Source organism: Physeter macrocephalus, chromosome 1, assembly GCF_002837175.3.
Source record: "Physeter macrocephalus isolate SW-GA chromosome 1, ASM283717v5, whole genome shotgun sequence".
Taxonomy (NCBI): Eukaryota; Metazoa; Chordata; class Mammalia; order Artiodactyla; family Physeteridae; genus Physeter; species Physeter macrocephalus.
The window spans coordinates 119,056,080-119,077,997 of NC_041214.2; the positions used below are offsets into that span (position 1 = coordinate 119,056,080).

Consider the following 21,918-nt stretch of genomic DNA (forward strand, 5'->3'; position numbering starts at 1 on the left):
AGTAAGTCTCAAAGGAAACAACATATACATGGAATTGAATGAAAAGTAAAATAAAATGTATCAATATTAATGAGATGTACCTAAAGTAATGATAAAAGAAAAATTTATAGAACCATATTTTTATTTTAAAGGGAAAGAAAGACTTCAAATTAATAATCTAAGTTCTTAGTTCAAGAAACTAGAAAAAGAAGAGCAAAAAACAAAAACAAAAACAAAAAAACTCCAAAGAAAGTAGGAGGAAAGAAATAATAGAGAAAATACCAATGAAAATCAAAATAAAAAACAATAGAGAAAATCAATGACACAAAGGATGGTTCTTCCCCCAAAAAGCAATAAACATGTTAAACTTCTAGAAAGACTAATGAAAATGAAAATAGTAATGATGCAAATCATAAATGTTAGTAATAAAACAACTAGTATTCCAGACCCCATACTTATTAGAAACAAGAGAATACTATAAACTACTTTACACTCATAAATATGACAACTCATTAAAACGGATACATTTCTCAAAGACTGCAAATTATCAAAGCTCAACAAAAGTGAGGTGGATAAACTGAATAGTCCCACAACCATTAAATAAATTGAATTAATAATTTAAGATCTGCAGGAAATAAATTTCCAGGCCTACATAATTTCACTGGAGAATTATATGAACACTTAGAGATGAATTAATATGATTTTATACAATCTTTTCTAGAAATGAAAGAGGAAGAAATATTCTTCAACTTATTTTATGAAGCCTGACACCAAAAGCCCAACAAAAAAATTAGAGAAAAAATAAAGAAGTGAAAGAAAGGAAAGTACATCTACATGTCTCTCAAGTACTCAGATGCAAAATTCTTGACAAAACCTTAGTGTTGAATCCAGCAATGTATTAAATAATTATATCCCATGAACAAGAGAGATTTGTTCAAGGTATGAAAAGCTGGTTCAATATTCAAAAATCAATCAGTAAAATCACCTATAAACAGGCTAAAGAAGAAAATCACATGATCCTACCAACTGAGAAGAAAAACAACATTTGAAAAATTCTAACACCTCTTTATGAAAAAAACTCAAAAAACTAAGAGTAGAGGAGAAGTTCCTCAACTTGATAAAAAGCACCACAAAAAATTTTACAGCTAACATCATACTTATGATGAAAGACTGAATACTTTATCCCTAAGACTGGCAATAAGGCAAGGATGCTTACTCACCACTCTTATTTAACATAGTACTAGAATTGTAGCAAGAAAAATAAGGAAGGAAAAGAAATTAAGGACATATAGATTGGAGAGGAAGATATAAAATTGTTACTATTTTTAGATGACATGATTATCTACATACAAAAGTCCAAAGCATATATAAAAAGTTAAAACTTAGCAGTAATAAATGAGTTCAATAAGGTAGCAGGATATAAAATCAAAACAAAAAAATAATCATTTTCTAGAAACCAATAATTAGCATGTGGAAATGAATTAAAATCAAATTATCATTTATATTTGTGCCAAAGAAAGTGAAATACTTAGGTATAAATTAAACAAAACCTATGCAGGTTCTCAATGATGAAAATTACAAAATACTGATGAAAGACATCAAAGAAAACTTAAATAAATAAACATACCATGCTCATAGATTGGAAAACTCAAGATAGTAAAGGTATCAATTCTACACAAATTATCTACAGATTTAGTAAAATAAATTTAAAAACCTATCAAATTTCACCATATTTTATATGCATTTTCACACAAGTTGCAATATTTACTTAAGAAGCAACATTTAATTATTTTATATCCTTGAAGATACTTACATCCCAATTTTTCTATATAGTCATTCTTAACCAAGGGAGGGCAGAGGACCAGGGAGTTGACCTCTACTCTGCAGCATGATAAAAATATCTCCCATTGAGACAAATGTTAGGTAGGTTTGCTTGCAGCCCATTTCAAAAAACTACTTCCTTAAACACAGGTGTCCTTGCCTTCAACACAACCCACTGCATATGCAGGTATGACCTGGCTCTCTTTGTCCTCTCTGTGGAAATCAGGGCTTGGGAAACCAGCAGGTGAAAATGATGACACTCTGTCTACTGCTATCACTAGAATGCCAAATTATCCATTGTCTCCAACCCAGAAACCTCATGTCTTCCATCAGTATCTGTGAAAGTGTGACAGGCTAACCAGTTGGCTTGTAAGAAGGTTTTACCTCAGACTCTTCACAATTCTTGATAGGTTTCTTTCTCCTTCTCCTCCCTTGGGATGCTTGTACTTGGAACTAGCCATGGTGCTATGAAGCAGCCCAGGCCACAAAGACAGGCCATGTGTGAGTGTTCCAGCCAATAGCCCAGCTATGTCCCCAAATGACAGCCAATATTAATAAATAGACATGAGTGAATGAGCCTTTGGATGATTTCAACCCCCAGGCTTTGAGTCTCCTATCTGAGGCTCAGACAACTTGTCTCTCTGCTCTATGCCATGTGTGAATTCCTGACCCACAGAAAACTTGAGATAATGACTTGAAGAGATTTAGTGTTTTAAGTCACTAAATGAAATTCTGTAACCATAGTAACTGAAACTTTCCTTAAAAACAAACAAAAAACAAATAAAAACACTTTGCTTTAATATTTCTTGATTTCTTATGTACATGGTCTTTTAGAAGAAAAGAATTTCTCAAAAAATGTTAATCTTATTCTTGGCTTGGGCATTTATTAATCCTTTAAATATTAGTAAGTCATATATATATGATCCTTTCCTTCACAGCAGGGAGATATAATAAGATTCTTTTGTTATCCATAGTGATATTGCATTAAAATATTTATCATTCAATAAACAGTAAGCAGTTTATTTTATGGATTAGGCCATGAACCAGGTTATACATTAGATTAGACTTGTCTTTACAAAACACTCTCTCTAAATATTTGAGAGAAACATTTATCTAAGTGGAACTAAATTGTATATTATTCACAGGATCCATGCCATATTAGTTGAAAAAGGTAATATTACTCATTTGTCCTCCAATAATATTTTTTAAATTAATTCAATAAATACTTACTGTGTGCCTACTTATCTATTGTGTGCCTGACACTGTATTAGGCATTTGATAAATGATCCATCACTATTACACTAAATATTATGTGTCATGCTACATGCTTCCATGATCAAATGATGCCTCAAACTGAACTGTAGCCAATTAAACAAAGAAAAAATTCCTATTTGTAAAATGCCTCTGAAAATGAAACTATGAACAATTTAATCTATTTGATTCTGGAAGCACATACTGAACATTCACGTGCTGAAATGATTTTATTACCCTAAGATATCATTGTAACATGATGTCAATATTTCATAGAGTATGAATATATATATATATATGATCTCTAGAGTCAGAAACATGGAACAAATTGAATATTAAGGGATCTCTAGCCCAAGATAAATAATAATATTGGCAAATTGAGCATTCTCTGAAGGAGAGTATCCAAATGAATTTTAGCTATGGCCTTTTTCCATATTTGTGTTGCTGATATGAAATATATGTTTATTATATAAAGCATACCTATGGCAGTTAAATTCAGATAGTGTTATCTGTAACAATTTGTATTGGCTTCCTTCCAAGGCTTTTGATTTGCCATGTATGAGAATAAATGAGAACCATATGAAAGTCAATAAGTTCTTGATACTACATGACATTCTGTGTTCTCTCATCCTTGATTTTAGCAAACATTCCAAGGTTTTGGCTTCCATCACTGAGGGTGATGGGCTTCAAAATGTAAGGGCTTTTTTCTTGGCTTCAGATAAGAATCCCAAACTTAACACACTTCCATAAATCATTGGTGTGGAAATCTGTCAGAAAATAGCACAAGAGTACTACTTTTTCCTTGTGGTATTTGGTTTTTCCAAATTAGATTATTTGTTGAATGTTCAAGGGAGCATGTTTGCTTGAAGGGTTCACCATATGTCAGACAAATCTTATACTCTTGAAATGGAGTTCACAGAAGTGAAATCAAGGGTAACTGCCTGTTCCTTCCTCTACCACAGTAGTAAGAATCAAAGGATTCTGCAGAAATGTGTTCTGCTAGAGAGTCACTGAATAACATCATGCACATTGAAAAGTGGCAAGAGGGAGACTATGCAAGATCTTAAATCCAGCATGCATTTCATAATTGTTCTTCAGATTTTTATCCTCATTAGTAATATTATACTGACAGGTAATAAAGTGTAGTCATTCAGAATAAGGGTCTTAGAGTTGATTTTGACTTCAGTTCTACTTGATAGCTGTACAAACTTGTATGATTATTAACTACTCTAAGCCTCAACCTATAAAGTAGATACTAACACACTCATATCACAGGACTGTTGGGGAAGATTAAATAAAATAATATATATTAAGTGCCTAGAACACAATAATGCTTAATTGATAATAGCATTTGGAACAGGAAAACCTAATAATACATATATATGTACATATATGTAATAGAAATTATGAATCAGGTTTAAAATTCTTATTTGTTGTTATCATTACTGTTGTCACTTTTATTGATTCTAATTTAAGTGGAAAATTCTCTTTGTTCAAAAGAAGAAAGAAGATAGCCCACTTAATGGGAAAATTTGATTTAATTATGACTATTCTCCATCAACTTGCAACTTGGTTTTCCCAGAGAATTTCAGGGTGAGGACTTCTGTAAACTCCAAAATCTTTGTTTTATAGTGTATTTAACTCTACCACTTATTTTCCTGAATTGTGTCTAGATCCCCTGGGTCAAGAGAATGTGAATCCCAGATGCCCTATAAGAAGGGTAGTTTTTAGTATGCATGTTGACGTTATTTGTACATAGTAAGAGAGTAGAAAGGATCAGAATAGCTTTGGCATTTACCTTGTTAAATTTTTATAGCTAAGCTCTGGTTCAAGGGTCTACTTAAACGACTTAACTGCACTAAGAAAAATGAGAGCATTGAGACCTATGAAAGGAGTCCACAAAATTCTATGAAAATGAACCAGTTCTAGGAGAAATCAGTATGTTTAATGATCCAAGATACACAACTGGAACATTAACTAGTTTTTATTGACCTGAAGAAAATTTATACTTTTTCTTATAAGAACAAAAAATATTCAGGGACATCCCTCTTTATTATATTATCAAAAATAGTTTTAATACTTTAAATAAAAACGTTTTGAATGCATATTTTATATCAGGCATTGCAATAAGCAAGGGGACACAGTGATTTACAACACATAGTTCCTGTTCAAGGAACCCTCAGCCAGGAGCGGGGATGGGGCATAAAGAAGAGGTAACTTCAGTATAAGATGATAAGTGCCATGCAGGCTCAATCACAGGGTTCTTTTGCTGCATACACACACACACACACACACACACATCCATACACACAAATGAATAGAAAGTTCAAAGGCTCTGATGCATAAAAAAGAAACAAAAAACATGTGGCATATTCAGAGAACTGCAAGTGGTTCAGCACAGTTGTATACAATATGAAGAGATAGTGGACAGACAGGAGAATATAGAGAGAAGTGGGGTTTTATCCCAGGCAGGTCTTATGTACCAATACTAAAGAGTATTCTCTGTTCTAGAAATGATAAGTTGGCAGCTGCAGGCTAAGTTCAGCACTTACCTGTGTCTTCCTCATTATTAGATGGGTGATCACATTTAAAATATATAAAAAATCTCACAAAAACTCAGATCAGAAATTCTCTTGAAACATCAGGAATTAACACTGGATTCTTGTAGCCTTATTGCTGAGAAGCTGCTTCTGGAGGAACGAAGGGTGCTTTTACGGGTCACCACACTCTCCACTTACTTCACTCATTTATATAACCTGCCAGGCCCCTGAGGCATTTGCATTTGCAAATCTCCTGAGGAGAAACTACAAAACTAAATTTGCTTCAGTATATTAGTCTGACTGATATTGGAGATATCAGGGCTAGAGTCAGATGAATTACTTAAGAGATTCCTTCAGTAATCTAGACAGATAATGGGGGCCCAACAGAGGCTGTGGTGGGATGTAAAGAAGCAGACACCAAGAAGGAATTAGACCTGCAAGAAACTTTTTGGTGGGCATGCCGGTGAAGGATTGGGACAGAGGAGAAAAGAAGGCTTGGAGAGCTTAGAGATTGAAATACAAGTCTGACACATATGAGAAGAAAGAGCAAAGGATGGGGATTGGATAGGAAACTCAGACTGCAGTGCAGCTCTGAGAACACCTCAGCCAGGATGATTGCAGCATGAGATTCAAGATTCCTTGTTGAAGGAGTCTGTTGCTTGAGAAGAAACGGCCTGGAACTAGTACTCTCACCATGCTTCATGACCTGGTGTAGACTAGGCTGGGAATTTTGAAAACACAACAGTTAGTTTGTCAGCTAATTGCTCTCCTTCTAATAAATTCTCTCTTGATATGAGATCTGAACAGTGAATGCCCATAGCGGACACAGTTACCACTAATATATTGGATTCAAGTAATGAGAAAAAAGAATTCAAAATGGTTGCCTGTAGAGAAGAAGAAATGGGTGGCTTTAGCAAGAGACTGATGTGTCAATCATAGCCTTTTGCTTCTAACACATTGTATACATTAGAAGGACTTGTGGCAGAGACGGCTAATGGATTCCAAAAGCTCTTTCCTTTTCTATGTGAGCACACTACTTGCTCCACACTCTTTCAGTCAAATATAGTGATATGATTGAGTTCTAGTCCGTGGAGAGAGGTAGTGATGTGTGCCACTCACAAGCAGGGCTCATGACATCTGCCACAGACAATCCTCACTTCCACTTTACTGGCTGGAAGCAAAGGATTCCAAGGCTTTACACTCCACAAGATGGAGAGAGTGTGGGGTTTGAATCATTGTAAGTGAGGCCACCTGGAAAACGACTACTTTGGGTTATTCTGTGTCTAAAATTGTATTTTTTAGTATGATAATCTACAGGTCCATCCATGTTGCTGCAAATGGCATTATTTCTTTTTAATGGCTGAATAAAGTGAGTCAGACAGAGAAAGACAAATATCATATGATATTGCTTATATGGGGAATCTAAAAAAACGGATACAAACAAGCTTATTTACAAAACAGAAACAGACTCACCGTCTTAGAGAATGAACTTATGGTTACAGGGGAAGGGTTGGGGACAGGGATAGATTGGGAGTTTGGGACTGACCTGTACACCCTACTATGTTTAAAATAGATAACTAACAAGGACCTCCTGTATAGCACAGGGAACTCTGCTCAATACTCTGTAATAACCTAAATGGGAAAATAATTCGAAAAAGAGTAGGTACGTGTATATGTATAATTGAATCACTCTGCTGTACACCTGAAACTAACACAATATTGTTAATCAACTATATGCCAATAAATAAAAATTAAAAAAAATAATAGAGATAAAATTGTATTTTTCATAATTTAAGCTGTTGACACTTGGAGATTTATTATAGCAGCTAACATTAACCTTAAAAAGGTGGTCCAAGATAAAGATACATGTATACATACCACAAAAAGATATATAGATCTCTACATAGTATCAGAGACACCTTTTTCCTTTGAATTCTTTTTTCTAAAGCTTCAGATTCACATCTTCAACAATTCTGAACTCATTAAGGTTTGGCTAGCAACATAAATTTAGCAGACTCATAATGTCAAACTAACCTCTCCTTATTCCCTACTTCTAACAATAGTGCCAACATTTCCACAAACATTCCAGACATTTTATGATTCACTTTGCTTCTTACCTCTGGAACAACTCTCATGTCAGATTGGTAAATTCTGTTAATTCTTTCTTTCTGTGTCTTTGTATGCATCCTGTTCTCTATATTCTATTACCACCATCCTAGAGTAAGTGAAGAACTTCATGCCTACAACACTAATACAGATTCCTAACATCATATAGTCTAGTTAACCTACAGCCGTTCCCAAATCATTTTTGCAAATGGGCACTGTCACTGTCCCCAGAGCATTTAGGGGATTACAGTAGCAATTATATTATGGAAAGAACACAGAAAAAGAGGATTCTAGTTTGAAATATCTGTTTATCTATTTACTAGGGTTACCTTGGGAAGGTGACCTGGACATTCTGAGCCTTATTGCCTCATCTATTAAAAGTGGCTAAATCTCTTCACAGGATTGTTGCAAAATTTAATAGGGTGACTTGTAAACGGTGAAAGCAAAACACCTGTCTCGTAATAGTGCTTAAAACATAGTTATTGAATGAATAAATATATTCTTCTTTACCTGCTCCCTTTATCTCCTGCTTACAAGTTATTCTCTACTCCACTCAACATGATCGAATGCTATTTCTCCTTCAGGGAAAGCTCAAATCTGATCTATTTTGTGACTTCACCTCTATGGAAATCTTGATCACTCATCTTATCTTGCCTCATATTGTGAGTTAGCAATGGTTTTCATATGTAATCATTTTCTTTAAATAGGTTGCAAATGACTAGGGACCTACTTTATACAAAGTATCAAGTGTTTCTTAGAATATTATTTGAAGTGTCAGTTCATTGGTTGTTTTTAATTTTTGTTTTATCTGGCCCATTCAGAATTCCTTCCTTATTTTTTCATAAATGATATTCTGACTTTGTTTTGGACATAAACCACTCTGACACCTCTGATCCCTGTGGATCAATTCCACATGATCCCACCATCTCCAACAGCAGGCTCAGGACTAAGAACTACCAATCTAAGTCATTCATTTTCCTGTCCAAAGTGATCCAGACAGAGCTTGTGAGCCAAGCAAGGCTCCATGACTTCTACTGGAACAACTGAGGGACAGTAATTATCTCACAGGAATTATAATGTAGAATTATATTAACTAGAAAACAAATACTGTACGCTAACACATATATATGGAATCTAAAAAAAAAAAGGTTCTGATGAATCTACGGCTGGACAGGAATAAAGACACAGATGTAGAGAATGGACTTGAGGACACGAGGAGGGAGAAGGGTAAGCTGGGATGAAGTAAGAGAGTAGCATTGATATATATACACTACCAAATGTAAAATAGCTAGCTAGTGGGAAGCAGCTGCATAGCACAGGGAGATCTGCTCGGTGCTTTGTGACCACTTAGAGGTGTGGGATAAGCAGGGTGGGAGGGAGATGCAAAAGGGAAGGGATATGGGGATATAGCTGATTCACTTTGTTATACAGCAGAAACTGACACAACACTGTAAAGCAATTATGCGCCAGTAAAGATGTTAAAAAAAAAAAAAGATATACAGTCATGCCTCGGTATCCACGAGAATTGGTTCTAGGATCCCCCATGGTGTATATCAAAATGCAAGGATGCTCTAGTCCCATAGTTAGCCCTCCATATCCATGGTTCCACATCTGTGGATTCAACCAACCACAGATCATGTAGTACTGTAAGTATTTATTGAAAAAAATTTGTGATAAGCAAGCCCACGCAGTTCAAACCCAAGTTTTTCAAGGATCAACTGTAGTTTGCAAATTAATCCAGTTGAGAGAAAAAATAGGGTCAGTTAAAAAGAAAAAGAATAAGACATGCCTGGAACCATCTGTTCCTGATTTCTCAGCTAGGAAGTTTATCTCCAGACTTTTCAGCCATGTGGGCTGAAAATTTCCTTATTTTCTTTAAGCTATTTATTTGTTTTCCATCACTTGTAATTGAAAGAGAACTACCTAGTACAGTTGTGTTTTTTAACCAAGAAGATAATATTTACTGATTATTTTTCTAGCTGATTGATAATGAGATTTAAACAAAAAAAATGTGGATAACATAACACCAATCCTTCCTCACTAATGGAGAAAAAAGAAACAGCACATTCTTCTTGACTTACATAAATTTCATTATTTTGCTGTTTAAATAAGCACATATTTTTATAATATTTTAAAAAGGTTCAAAGACCACTTCTTTATTCCAATCTGTAAAAAATATTTTCGTTATGTTTATTATAAAAATATAAATGTTTCCACTACAAATCATTTTACATTAGTAAGAGGCCATCTACATTGTACAACATAAACTAAATGAGTAATGTTTTGAAGATACAAATTTAAAGTACATATATATTGCCAATCATATCACATTTATACATGGCTTATTTGATACTTAGTACAGCTTAAAGTGGGCAAGTTACCAGAAATAAATAATATATGTAAAACAAATTTAAGATACAAAACAGATAATATGGTACATGACGTTGTGAATGAGTTGTGGTTTCATGTTTATTGAAAGCCAATGCAGTTTCTGTACAAAGAGATGGCCATTAGCATTCTAGTACCTCTACTCCACGGTTAAGAATCGTACACTGTTATGTTTACATATGTACAGGGTAAGGATTGTGTAAAGTAAATTTATAAGAGGTCAGATAGAAAAATAGTGAAAAAATGAAGAGCAATATACTATGTATACAATCTCCACTTTCAAATGGAAACCACAGCCAAAATAAGTGAAATAGATTCAACAATCCTCAACTTCTATTAGTTCATGAAATGCACAGATTTTGTTGCGTATGCACAGATGAGTACTTAAGAAAGTAAATGCTAGTCTGGAAAAAAAATGAGATTGAAGCCAGATTCAGATCTCAATCTAACATTCCACAACACAAAATGTTTGCTTAAAAATGTTTTTTTAGCTGCTTCTAGCAGGCTTAAGTGAAATTTGTAATTAATTTCATAATCACATATATCTTTTTAAAAGGTTCATGCTCTTATACACCCAATACATAATTCTAGTAGGATGATTTGACTATAGGAATATTGCAGAAATTTGAGATATAATTTCATAAATGAGGAACACAACCTAAGCCTTATTACACTAAATTTACAATAGATTAGCACTTGTGAATTTTGATCTGTGACTGTAAGCTGTGTTAGTGTTCCATTTTGCATAAGAATATAAAGGTTGTGGCATTGTTTTATCCATTCTATTTTGTGACATATGCATTTCTTATTCCAGTAACATGACCATATCAGCATTAGAAAGAATATAGATATAGCTAAAATGTTGCTTCACAATATATTATGGCTAGATCTCCACCAGGTATGTATTTCAAATATTAATGAGTATGCTCATATTTGACATTTATGGAATAGTAAGTGTAAGTTCCTGCAATAAGAGATCTTTCCAGATTTTGAGTCTTGCTAGACAACCAGCTATTTTGAAAATTATATGTTCAATAAATGTCAAGAAGTTCAATGCTTCTAAGATATACACCAAAACTACAATAGGTGCATTTCAGCAGAGACTCTTAAAGATAATAATACTTGCTATTGATAATGACAATGTTTAATTAATTTAACAAAACCCCAGTGAGGCAGATGAGTAGTTTAGTTATCATCATTCTCTATAAATAGCTCAACAAGTTTAAGCAAAGATATTAAGTGGCATTTCAAAGCCAGTCAACAAGTGATTTTTTGACTCATGCTTCAGCTTATAGGCTATATCGCCAATTAATGCAGCAATCTAAATAGGATCCCAATCCTTTCCAGTGTAGCTATTCTCTATTCAGGAGTTCTAACGTAGCTCTTTTCCTAATGGAAGGAATTGATGGTCTCCTAAGCACCAGAGCAGGGCAGGTATGTCATTGAGAATCCATTACACACAAGCCAGTATATTACACTAAATTAGGAGCATACAGTTTATTATAAAGTGGAGAGAAAAAAATGGATGGAATAATTCCGACTGTGAGAGATTTGGCTAGTGTATGAACAAAGAAAGGGTTTGGTTTCTTTTCGTATATAGATATAGATACATATAAGTGGATGGTTCAGAAAATCTGGCAAGAAACCCATCATTTTCTGTGTTTCCTACTGCTGACAATTTGAGAGAGCATTTGGCACTTGACTGTCACAAATCCAAATTAAATCATCAAGGCATAAATAGAAAACAATAAAAACAATTCAAAAGAAAATAAATATGTACTTTTCTTCAAAATTAAAACATTTTTTACATGGTAATACTTAAGGAAGCTAACAATTAAAAATGTGTAGTACTTAAAACAACTACAAACTTCATTTCCATATGCCTTTTAACAGATGAAAGGGAATAATACAATGAAAAGGTAGTAAATATGGCCAGATAATTTGAGGTATGAATCCCTCTATTTTGCTTGCTTTTAAAGAAACAAAATACCTGTTACAGATTTCTTCTGTGTATAAAAATATCACAAGTCTTTTCTTTTGTGGCTATTTGTAAACAGAGCCACCATGTTCATTATGTTATTTCACTTGTTTTGCTTTTATGATAGTTTATGATCAATGGCTCTATGCTAGTTCATCATTTTGCGCTGAAGAATTTTGATTTAATCCATCAACTAATATCAAAAAGCAATTACAAAACAAAATATACCCACCCACCCATCCACTAAATGATAGGGGAAAATAAAGAGTTTTTCAATTCCATTTTAAGGCATTTGTACTCGTATCTGAGTGTCTTATTGGGCTTGGAATGTCCACCAGTATTTCCAGTGTTGACATCTGTCTGCAGAGTGATGCCACATCTTCCACAGCCACCACCTCCTTCAAGAAATAGCTCTTCACACTGGGACTGGACTATTCTTTGATTGTGTTTCTAGAGCTTTAATACTACTGATGATCTTCTTCTGTGGCCCAACCACAGTGACACCAACTTTTTTCATGTCACTGTAAGAAAAAGGAGAAAATTTCTGGTGAGAATCATGGTTTCCTGGATAGTATGTAAATAGGAGATTTTCAATTAACAAAGCTTGTGCAATTATAGATCCCAATGTTTTAGACAAAATTTTCTGATTTTTGCACCATTTGTGTATTATATCCTGACTATTCCACCTCTATTCTTGTGGAAGAGTATATATATGGTATAGTGGGTTGAATAGTGTTGCCCTCAAAATTTCTGTCCATCTGGAACCTCACCATGTGACCTCATTTAGAAATAGGGTCTTTGCAAGTGTAATTAAGAGAAGGGTCAAGATGAGATCATACTAGATTAGGATGGACTCTAAATCCAGTGAGACTATCCTTATTTGAGAAAGAGAACACACAGGGACACAGAGAAGAAGACCATGTAAAGATGGAGGCAGAGATTGCAGTTACTTTGCTGGGATCCATCAGAAACTGGAAGAAGGAAGGAAGGATTCCTTCTTTTGGACTTTGGAGCAAACGTGGCACAGCCAATACCTTGATTTCCAACTTCTGGCTTCTAAACTGTGAAAAAATAAATTTCTGTTGTTCAGGCCAGTAAGTTTGTGGTAATTTGTTATGGCAGCCCTAGGAAACTAATGCAGATGGTCACACATCCTTGTGGGGCATTACCTGTCTCCCTTAAATCTGGGCCAGTTTGGGGACTGCTTTGATGGATAGAATATGTTTGAAGTGACACTGTATCAGTTTCTGCACTCAGATCTTAAGATACTAACAGATTCTACCTCTTATCTCCTGAGACACCCTCTCTAGGCCCCAGAGCTGCCATGTGAGAAGTATGACTACCTTGAGACTATGATATCAAAGAGGTCATCTGTAAGCACTTGGTCTACAGACCCAGCTATATGAAGCTTCTGCACCAAGGCAGACAAGAGTGAAACCATCTCAAGCCCTCCGGACTAGACCAGATGCATGTTAGATGGATACCTAATTCAATAGCAACACCAGAGCAGAAGAATCACCCTCCTGAGCTCTGCCCAAATTCATGACTCACGACATTGTGTATACAATAAAATCGTTGTTGTTTTAGCCTTTTAGTTTTGAGGCAGTTTGTTGTACAGCCATAGATAATTGGAACAATTTCTTTAAAGTAGAAAGTTCTTTCAAAGTAGAAAAAAATGGCAAGGATATTTCTCTATTTATCAAAATTATTAAATTTAAACTAGTTAAAACTCAGAAACCAGGCATTAAAATAAAGATTATAAGAACATATAGAATTTCATTTAGGGGGGAAAAAGACTTAGCTAAACATGTGCAAATGATTAATTAAATATTCTTGATTTAAGTAATTCATTCATACATTTCATCTCTTTCAGGTCTTTACTCAAACATCCCCCTCTTATGAGATTTCCCTGATCCTCCTATTTCATATTGTAAACCCTCTCTGCACTCATACCTGCACTTCTTGTTTTCTTTTTTGTTTCATTTTTTTCCAAAGCATTTATCATCATCCAGCATATTGCCATTTTTTCCTGATTTATTTTCTTTACTCTCTATCTTGTCCCACAAGAAGGTGAATTCCATGTGAACAGGGATTCTTGTCGGTTTTGTACTCTGCTTATCAACCACACCCTGAACAATGAGTCTCATTTAGCCGGGGCTCAACAGGTACTTACTAAAGAGTGAATCGATAGTCCAAAATATGTTTATCTGGGGAAGTTGATAGAGGATTAAGTGTCACTTGGCAAGGAGTGTTAGGCAGACTGAAAGTGGAAAGAAGTAAAAGTACACACATGCAAATACACGCACACACACAGATGGAGCCCCTTTATATTGAGCATTAAAAGAAGAATGAAAAATTGGGAATTCAACCTCACTGAATTGAACTAATTGATTTCTTAAGAAGTGAGTTCCCTGGGGCGGGCAGGGGTGGGGAGTGGTGGTGAGATGAATTGGGAAATAGGGATTGACATATATACACTAACTTGTGTAAAATAGATAACTAATAAGAACCTGCTCTATAAAAGTAAAATAAAATTCAAAAAAAAAAGGAGTTCCCAGGCAATAAAGGTGTGCAAGAAGACAATAGGTAACTACTTAAGAAGCAATTTACACATTATTTAAGCATCTGCTGCATAAAAGTAATTAAGGTTCAGTTGCATTCCTATCACCTGAGCTGGGGATGAAATCCTGATGCCCTACAGGTTACCGCCCTGCTGCCATTCAAGGGTCTGATAAATTCTCTACGGACAACTTGTATTTTGCCTGAGGTACTCTCTGATCACAGTCTTCAGCTAACTTGCTTCACCAGGAAAGCTAATGGGGAGTTATGGTGACATCAAGCTTGCCACCCTTTGTGTAACTGTGGATAATGAAACCTTCGCTTAGAGTAACATAGTCTATTTATGTTTGACCCCTGCTTTTGAGAATGTGTGCTCTACAGGATTTTGATTCTTTTACAAGGATACCATGGATCTACCTTTAAAATGAACAACAAACATTTCCCTACTCATCCTCAAACTATAACAAAGTCAGGTTATGAATCTAAGAGTTAGAAAACAGGACAGATATAAATGTATATAAATCAATAGATCCTCACTGTTTTTGTATTTCTTCTCTCATCTTTCTTCCAGTTCTGTATCATATTTTTTTTATAACTTCCTGATTTTTTTCTCTGTCTCTTCCTTTTCTCCTTCTTTACAAGCTTAAAAAAGAAAATGTAATCATGGAAAGCAGAGGGAAAAAAAAATGCTCCAAGGTAATATACTAATTTCCTGAGCTCACTGAGAAATTTAAACATCGTAATATATGCTATGATGCCTGGCCCTTATTTCCCCTCTGGAACTGAAGCACCAATACCCTGGCCACTGGAAAAAATCAGATGCTGCAATTTCTCAGACCAGCTTGGGACAACTCTGAAGGGCCAGCCAAGCTCTAGGACTCTTGTTCCAGTAGGTAGGACTGAGTCTTCTCCTTCAGTCCAAGGCCCCCTTATCACTTCTTTATGGATGTATGTCCCAAGGGCACCTAAAGAAATCTGCATAAAACTGTTTCAGATTCAGTGTCTGGGAACCCAACATAAGCAAGTAGATACATAATGCTGTTTATATTTGATGCAAAGGATTATACTGGAAAAGGGAATTACAGTAAGTATCCCTTTAGGTTATGCCTTAACTTGAGTTTTTATGTACCCTCTACCTTCTTTTCCCCCTACCAAAATGTGTTCTACCCACCACCCTGCCAAGTCCAAAATCTCTCTAAACATCCAGCTGCTGTAGTCTCAGTAACACTCCCCATATGCTTATCTCGTTAGGACTACCCTATTCAGAAGAGCAGTGGAAAAGTTAAAGAATAAAGAGCAGCTCAAGATCGAGACCAGAGGTTAATAAGCTATCTGGTACTTCAAAGGCAAAAGGATAGGTGATGACACTTTGAAAACGGCATCCAAGTGTGCAGGATAATGACATGTAGCAATTAATCTGCGTCCTACTCATTCCACACACTTAATTCTCTCTCCAGTTTCTACAGTCACTCTTGCCCTTTCTCATTCTCTCTTTCCTTCTCACATTAACCTTCCTAAATCCATCCTAGGCTATGAAATAATATTTTTTAAAAATTTGTTGACTGAATAAAACTGCATATTCTTAAAAAATTTTATTTGAAAATTAGATGACTTGAGTAGCTGGCCTAAAAATGAGATCCCTAAACTAATTGAAATAAGTTAATATTTATTTGAGTATGAAACTCTTGACCTTTTCCTGTGATTGATAGTCTGGATAGTAAAAAACAAATGCAATATCCTTTTTAAAGTATCTCTGTCTTACTCTAGGAGAATCTCTGTAGTTATTTGGTCAAGGGAATCATTTCTGAATTGACTCTGTAAGACACAAAGAAAATAGGGATTGGAAGGAATCAAATTCAAACAACAAGCCTAAGACTGCAAAAGGAAGAATGAAATATCAAGTTAAATATTTCACAGCATTTAAGGTGAAAATGTTGCCTCACTAAATTTTTCCAAATTTTTAGTGTGTTAAATATTTTTTATAATATAAACAAGGGTGGGTATGAGGTAGAGATTGGAGAGACCCAAAAAGTAAACAACTCTTTTCAAGGAGTTTTAGGTCAGTAGATGTTAATTCTATGTTGTCCCTGAATTGAGGAGAAAGGACAGAAGAAAGAACATTGAAATACAGAGAGACCTGAAACCATCTGGCTCAGTGTGAAGGGCAAACCTAAAAGAGCCGAATCTCTTAGGAAAAATCAGTTTTCAATCATCGTGAATGTACACTCACAGGTTGTTTAAATAATCATAACAATTAAGTGAAAATATTCTAACCAGCCAAAAAGAGCTTAGCATCCAATACTGTACTGTTGAGACAAATACATCCCCAACTTGGAAGTGTAACAAAGGCTGCCACTTTACCTTTTTAAGCAAATAGCTTTCTGACCATATTCATAGATTAGAATGTCTGGCTGTATTTAAATTGTGAGCTAGCAGTTAATCATATTAACAATGTTCTGCTTCATCCACTTCAATATAGTGTTCCATTATCTAAAAGCTCTGAGTGTTGATATTTTATTGAGAATAAACATTTACCTTTGAAAATCTGGCAATGGTGTAGAAAATTTTAACTTTGTGCTTGTTCTTTGCTATGCTTCTGTGCTCTGAAGCAAGTTTCTTGTATATCATAACCCAAACTGTTTACATTACTAAAATAAGGACTTACAAAAATATTTAAATACATTAATATATCCTGGGACTGTGTCTGATCAAAATAACTACCATAGAAACCCAAAACACATTGTCAATTGGGTCAGAAGGCTATTCAACAGATACTACATTCTATTTTAAACAGGAATGCCAACACATATTAAGTGGACTAGTGTGAGTTTATTTTCTAAGAACAAATTCTCCTCTTCAATAGTAATATTCCCTTGCTATAGATCCTTTCATGATGTTTGTGTTTCTAATGGGATGCTATACCTTAAATAGTAAACTTCTTTACCTATTTGTTAGGCACTTGTATCTCTATTAATTACACTACACACCCCTTTTTGACATCTAATCTATAGCTCTCCAAGGTGATTTTGTTTAAATAATTGACAGTATGACAATGAAAGTCCTTAAATATTCAATAACATTTAAATATTCAAATATTGGATATGACTTAAAGGAACTTGAGAGCACAAAAGGACTTATTTAATGTAACAAAGATCAAAGATAGAAGATTTTGACTCAAAGATGGATACAGTTTCCAAACAGACCTTGCAAGCTACAAAATTGTGGACAACTTTTGATGTATCTGCCCCACACAAAACCTCTTTCTTTGGAGCAGTCCTTTATCTTACCCTCAGGAAAGGACCCCTATAGTCAAGTTCATGCTGTCTCATTCTTCCTCCTTTGAATAGAAATGATTAGCTCATGGCAAACATGATTTTGGAGAAGCCAGTCTATAAGCAAGACTGAGGCCATCAGAATGTCTCTCCGGGGGACTTAGAAGAAAGAGAGTTGGACCCTGGTCAGTTGAGTGGCATACCAAGGTTGTATGATCTAGGGTTGAGAGAGTCATTTTCAGCTATGTGCATGGGAAAACAGAAAAAGTCACTGTGTAGAAAAAGAAAAAATGATGCAGTCTCATTGGAAAGTGAAGTAAATTGTCTCTCATTCACAGAGAGATGAAGAATATGGCTTTCAGTTTTTCACTTCTTGTTTCCAATTAGCATACCTGGTGAATGAGGATGAATTTTATGGATTATTCAGTGTGTTCTCCTGATTCCTTACAAATCCCCTCTCCTTAAGGCCATGGGTTTCTCATATCAAAGAATTCCTATTACCAAAGGATCCCTATTGTACCACAGGACCGCTGTCTAAGGTGTATAGCATATTATACTTGATTATTATTGGCTTTTAACACATGAAATCATAAATTAATACTAATTAATATATATTAATTATGCATATTCTCTCTTCCAAACTGACCATAAGCTTTTTTAAGGAAAACCATGTCTTAAACCTATTTATAACTTTATTTTCTAGCATGAGATCACTCATTAATAGATGACGGTATGTTTATTTAATAGCTATGAGAACTACTTTTAGACTTTAGCATGTTTCCTTATATACCAGGTTGCCCACTTAGTTCTCAATTTTCCATTTCCATAGAGGTTAGGCTTTGTTAAAAATAACAGAGAATCACAAATGCGAGGATATATGAATCATCATGCCATATCTGCTTATGTTTTAAATTAGGGGCTTGGGTCCTTTGGGGTTGGGTGTGGCTATGTATCTGTTGGTCTATCTGAAGGAGATCATAGTTCAATGAAGACACCTATTGTGGGGATCTAGCATGAGAGAGGAAGACACATCAACACACCTCAATCTAGAAGGTTTCCTTGACAAAGACCCAGGATCCAGCTCAGTGGTTACAGGAGAAAGTTAAGTACCTCAGAGATTCATCTATTATTTATAATACATTAATCCTAAACACATATGTCCACTAGAAAGTTCAGTCAAAACTTATTCTTACTCCGTGGAAATCTTGGCTATGGTGTCACAAGAACTGTACTCTACGCCTGTGAAGATTTCCTTGCAGTGCACTGTCCGGACACCGTTAAGCCAGTCACCTGTTGTGCGGAAGGTAGTAATGTCGACGTTGCTTTGGTCCAGAAGAAGGTTTGATGGCCTGCAAGAAAAGAAAATACCAATGGGAGAGAGATCAGGAGTCAGCAGAGTTGCTGCATGTCAATATTCGACACCAACATCAGCAGGAACTTCCAGACTTCATGTAGCATTCCTGTTTGTGAAATTTATCTGCCATGAAGTCTTCATCTGCTCAAGCTGGCGGCTTGCAAGAATACTGTGTAATCATCTTGTCTCAGTGCTCCCCTTCTGCACTCACGACTGCTTTTTAAATTACTGAAACTTTGCCAGTGAAAAGCATAAATATATCCATACATACTTTTATAATTTAATTTGTTTAACCATAAAAGATGGTGATAATTTAGGTTACAGTTATAGCTGACACAACACACTGCATACTCCTCTGTCTGCTTTGGTGGATGGATTTGGTTTCCAACATTAAATCCTGGCTACTGGATGTTCATCTGTAGACACTGTGCAGGTTGCTGTCTAAGGGACAGTTTGAACAACCTGGACTATACTTACAGCAGGACATAAAGTCAGTACAGACTTAAATAATGTCACAATGTCATTAAAAATAAAAATTACAAAAAGAATAGGAAAAAGTAGATGAGTAACAATAAGTGAAATTCTCACAAATATGACAACATCAAATAGATTTATAACATATATACAGAAGTAGATGATAGATAGACAGACATTGTGACTATGACTTTTATTGCACAATATAATCAGCATTAACAAGAACTTTTAGGATTGCTTTATATAATTACAGGTCTTACTATAGATCTATGACCAGCTGCAAGATCTGGTGAATCAAAGGAACAAAAGAAATGGAGGAAACCATATTTTCATCCCTGAAGAACCAAGAGAAGCATCTTATTGGTAAACTGCCTGGGTTGCCTTTTCAGCTCTCAGTGGCCTCTTTGACTGTCCTTTGACTCATAAGCCTGGAACCAGTCACCAGGTGGACACTTGATTGTCCTTCTCTTTATCTTTCCTCTTAGGATGGGAGCTTGAGTAAATAGTAGTTATGAAGGCCTTTGCTTTGAGATGAATCATAATAGTAACAACAACAGCAATAAGGATTATATTGAACATTTATGAGCACTTACAATATTAAGCATAACACACAGATATGAAGGACTTTAATCCTTACATTAGTTAGGCACTGATGCTATGCCCCTACAATATATGTGGAAGCTAAAACGAAAATTAAGTGACAAATCAGAGTCCTGCCCACATGTAAAAGGAATTTTTAATTGGGAGATTTCCACTGCTATTTTTAAAAAATTTTATTGGAATAGTTGATTTACAATGTTGTGTTAGTTTCTGCAGTACAGCAAAGTGAATCAGTTGTACATTTACATATATCCACTCTTTTTTAGATTCTTTTCCCATATAGGTCATTACAGAGTATTGAGTAGAGTTCCCTGTGCTATACAGTAGGTCCTTATTAGTCATCTATTTTATATATAGTAGTGTACACATGTCAATCCCAATCTCCCAGTTTATTCCTCCACACACACCCCCGCCCCCGGTGACCATAAGATCACTTTCTACATCTGTGACTCTATCTCTGTTTTATAAATAAGTTCATTTGCACCATTTTTTAAGATTCCACATATAAGTGATATACAAATGGCCAAAAAGCACATGAAAAGATGATTCACTAATTATTAGAGAAATGCAAATCAAAGCTACAATAAAGTATCACCTCACACTGGTCAGAATGGCCATCACCAAAAAACCTACAAACAATAAATTCTGGAGAGGATGTGGAGAAAAGGGAACCCTCCTACACTGTTGGTGGGAATGTAAATTGGTACAGCCACTATGGAAAACAGTACGGAGGTTCCTTAAAAAACTAAAAGTAGAGCTACCATATGATCCAGCAATCCTAATCCTGGGCATATATCTGGAGAAAACCATAATTTAAAAAGATACATGCACCCCAATGTTCATTGCAACACTATTTACAATAGCCAGGACATGGAAGCAACCTACATGTCCATCAACAGAGGAATGGATAAAGAAGATGTGGTACATATATACAATGGAATATTACTCAGCCATTAAAAAGAACAAAATAATGCCATTTGCAGCAACATGGCTGGACCTAGAGACTGTCATACTGAGTGAAGTAAGTCAGACAGAGAAAGAAAATATCATATGATATCACTGATATGTGGAATTTCCATTACTATTGATGATATTTCTCCAGCTCACTCCCTAATATACAAGACACGCTTAAGTGTGAGGTTAAGATTCTGAAATCTGAACAAGCATGCCCTGAACCTGTGTGCTGTTGTTGGGAATACAAGAGAGAACTGCAAATTCATTTGGATTTTGATGGGGAGACATTAAATTTATCTGATCAAAATAAAATTTTAATTAATTAAAAATAAGTTTAATTATTTATTTGATAAAAATGAAAATTTAACACAATTTTAGTGCTCAGTTTAAGAAAACACTGAGAACATGACAGTTTGGTTCTGCCTATATTTGCAAGCTCTGTGGAAAATACAGATCAATAACTAGTTCCCTCCCTGTCAAGATTTGTGAAGTGGAGACAGCTGAATGTGCAGGACTTTTCAAACTTCTTTCCATTAGACTAAATTCAACTGCTTCAATCCTCTCTACCTCAAGTGTTTGAATTATAAATTAAAAATTAAAATTATTTTAATTACAAATTAAAATTTGTAATTTGTATTATGT

General features: G+C 35.0%; 1 protein-coding gene across 3 annotated transcripts in view; it reads right to left on the reverse strand.

Moving 5' to 3' along the window:
- Positions 1 to 12,324: 12,324 nt before the first annotated feature.
- EPHA3 (EPH receptor A3) overlaps positions 12,325 to 21,918 on the reverse strand; it is a 362,563-nt gene continuing 352,969 nt past the window's right edge. For all 3 annotated transcript variants that reach the window (XM_055086086.1, XM_024120412.3, XM_024120411.3), the window contains 2 exons: positions 19,088 to 19,243; positions 12,325 to 12,584 (listed from right to left, as the gene is read on the reverse strand). In XM_055086086.1, coding sequence (XP_054942061.1) covers positions 12,479 to 12,584; positions 19,088 to 19,243 — 262 coding nt within the window. In that variant the 3' untranslated portion in view covers positions 12,325 to 12,478. The remainder of the gene's footprint in view (positions 12,585 to 19,087; positions 19,244 to 21,918) is intronic.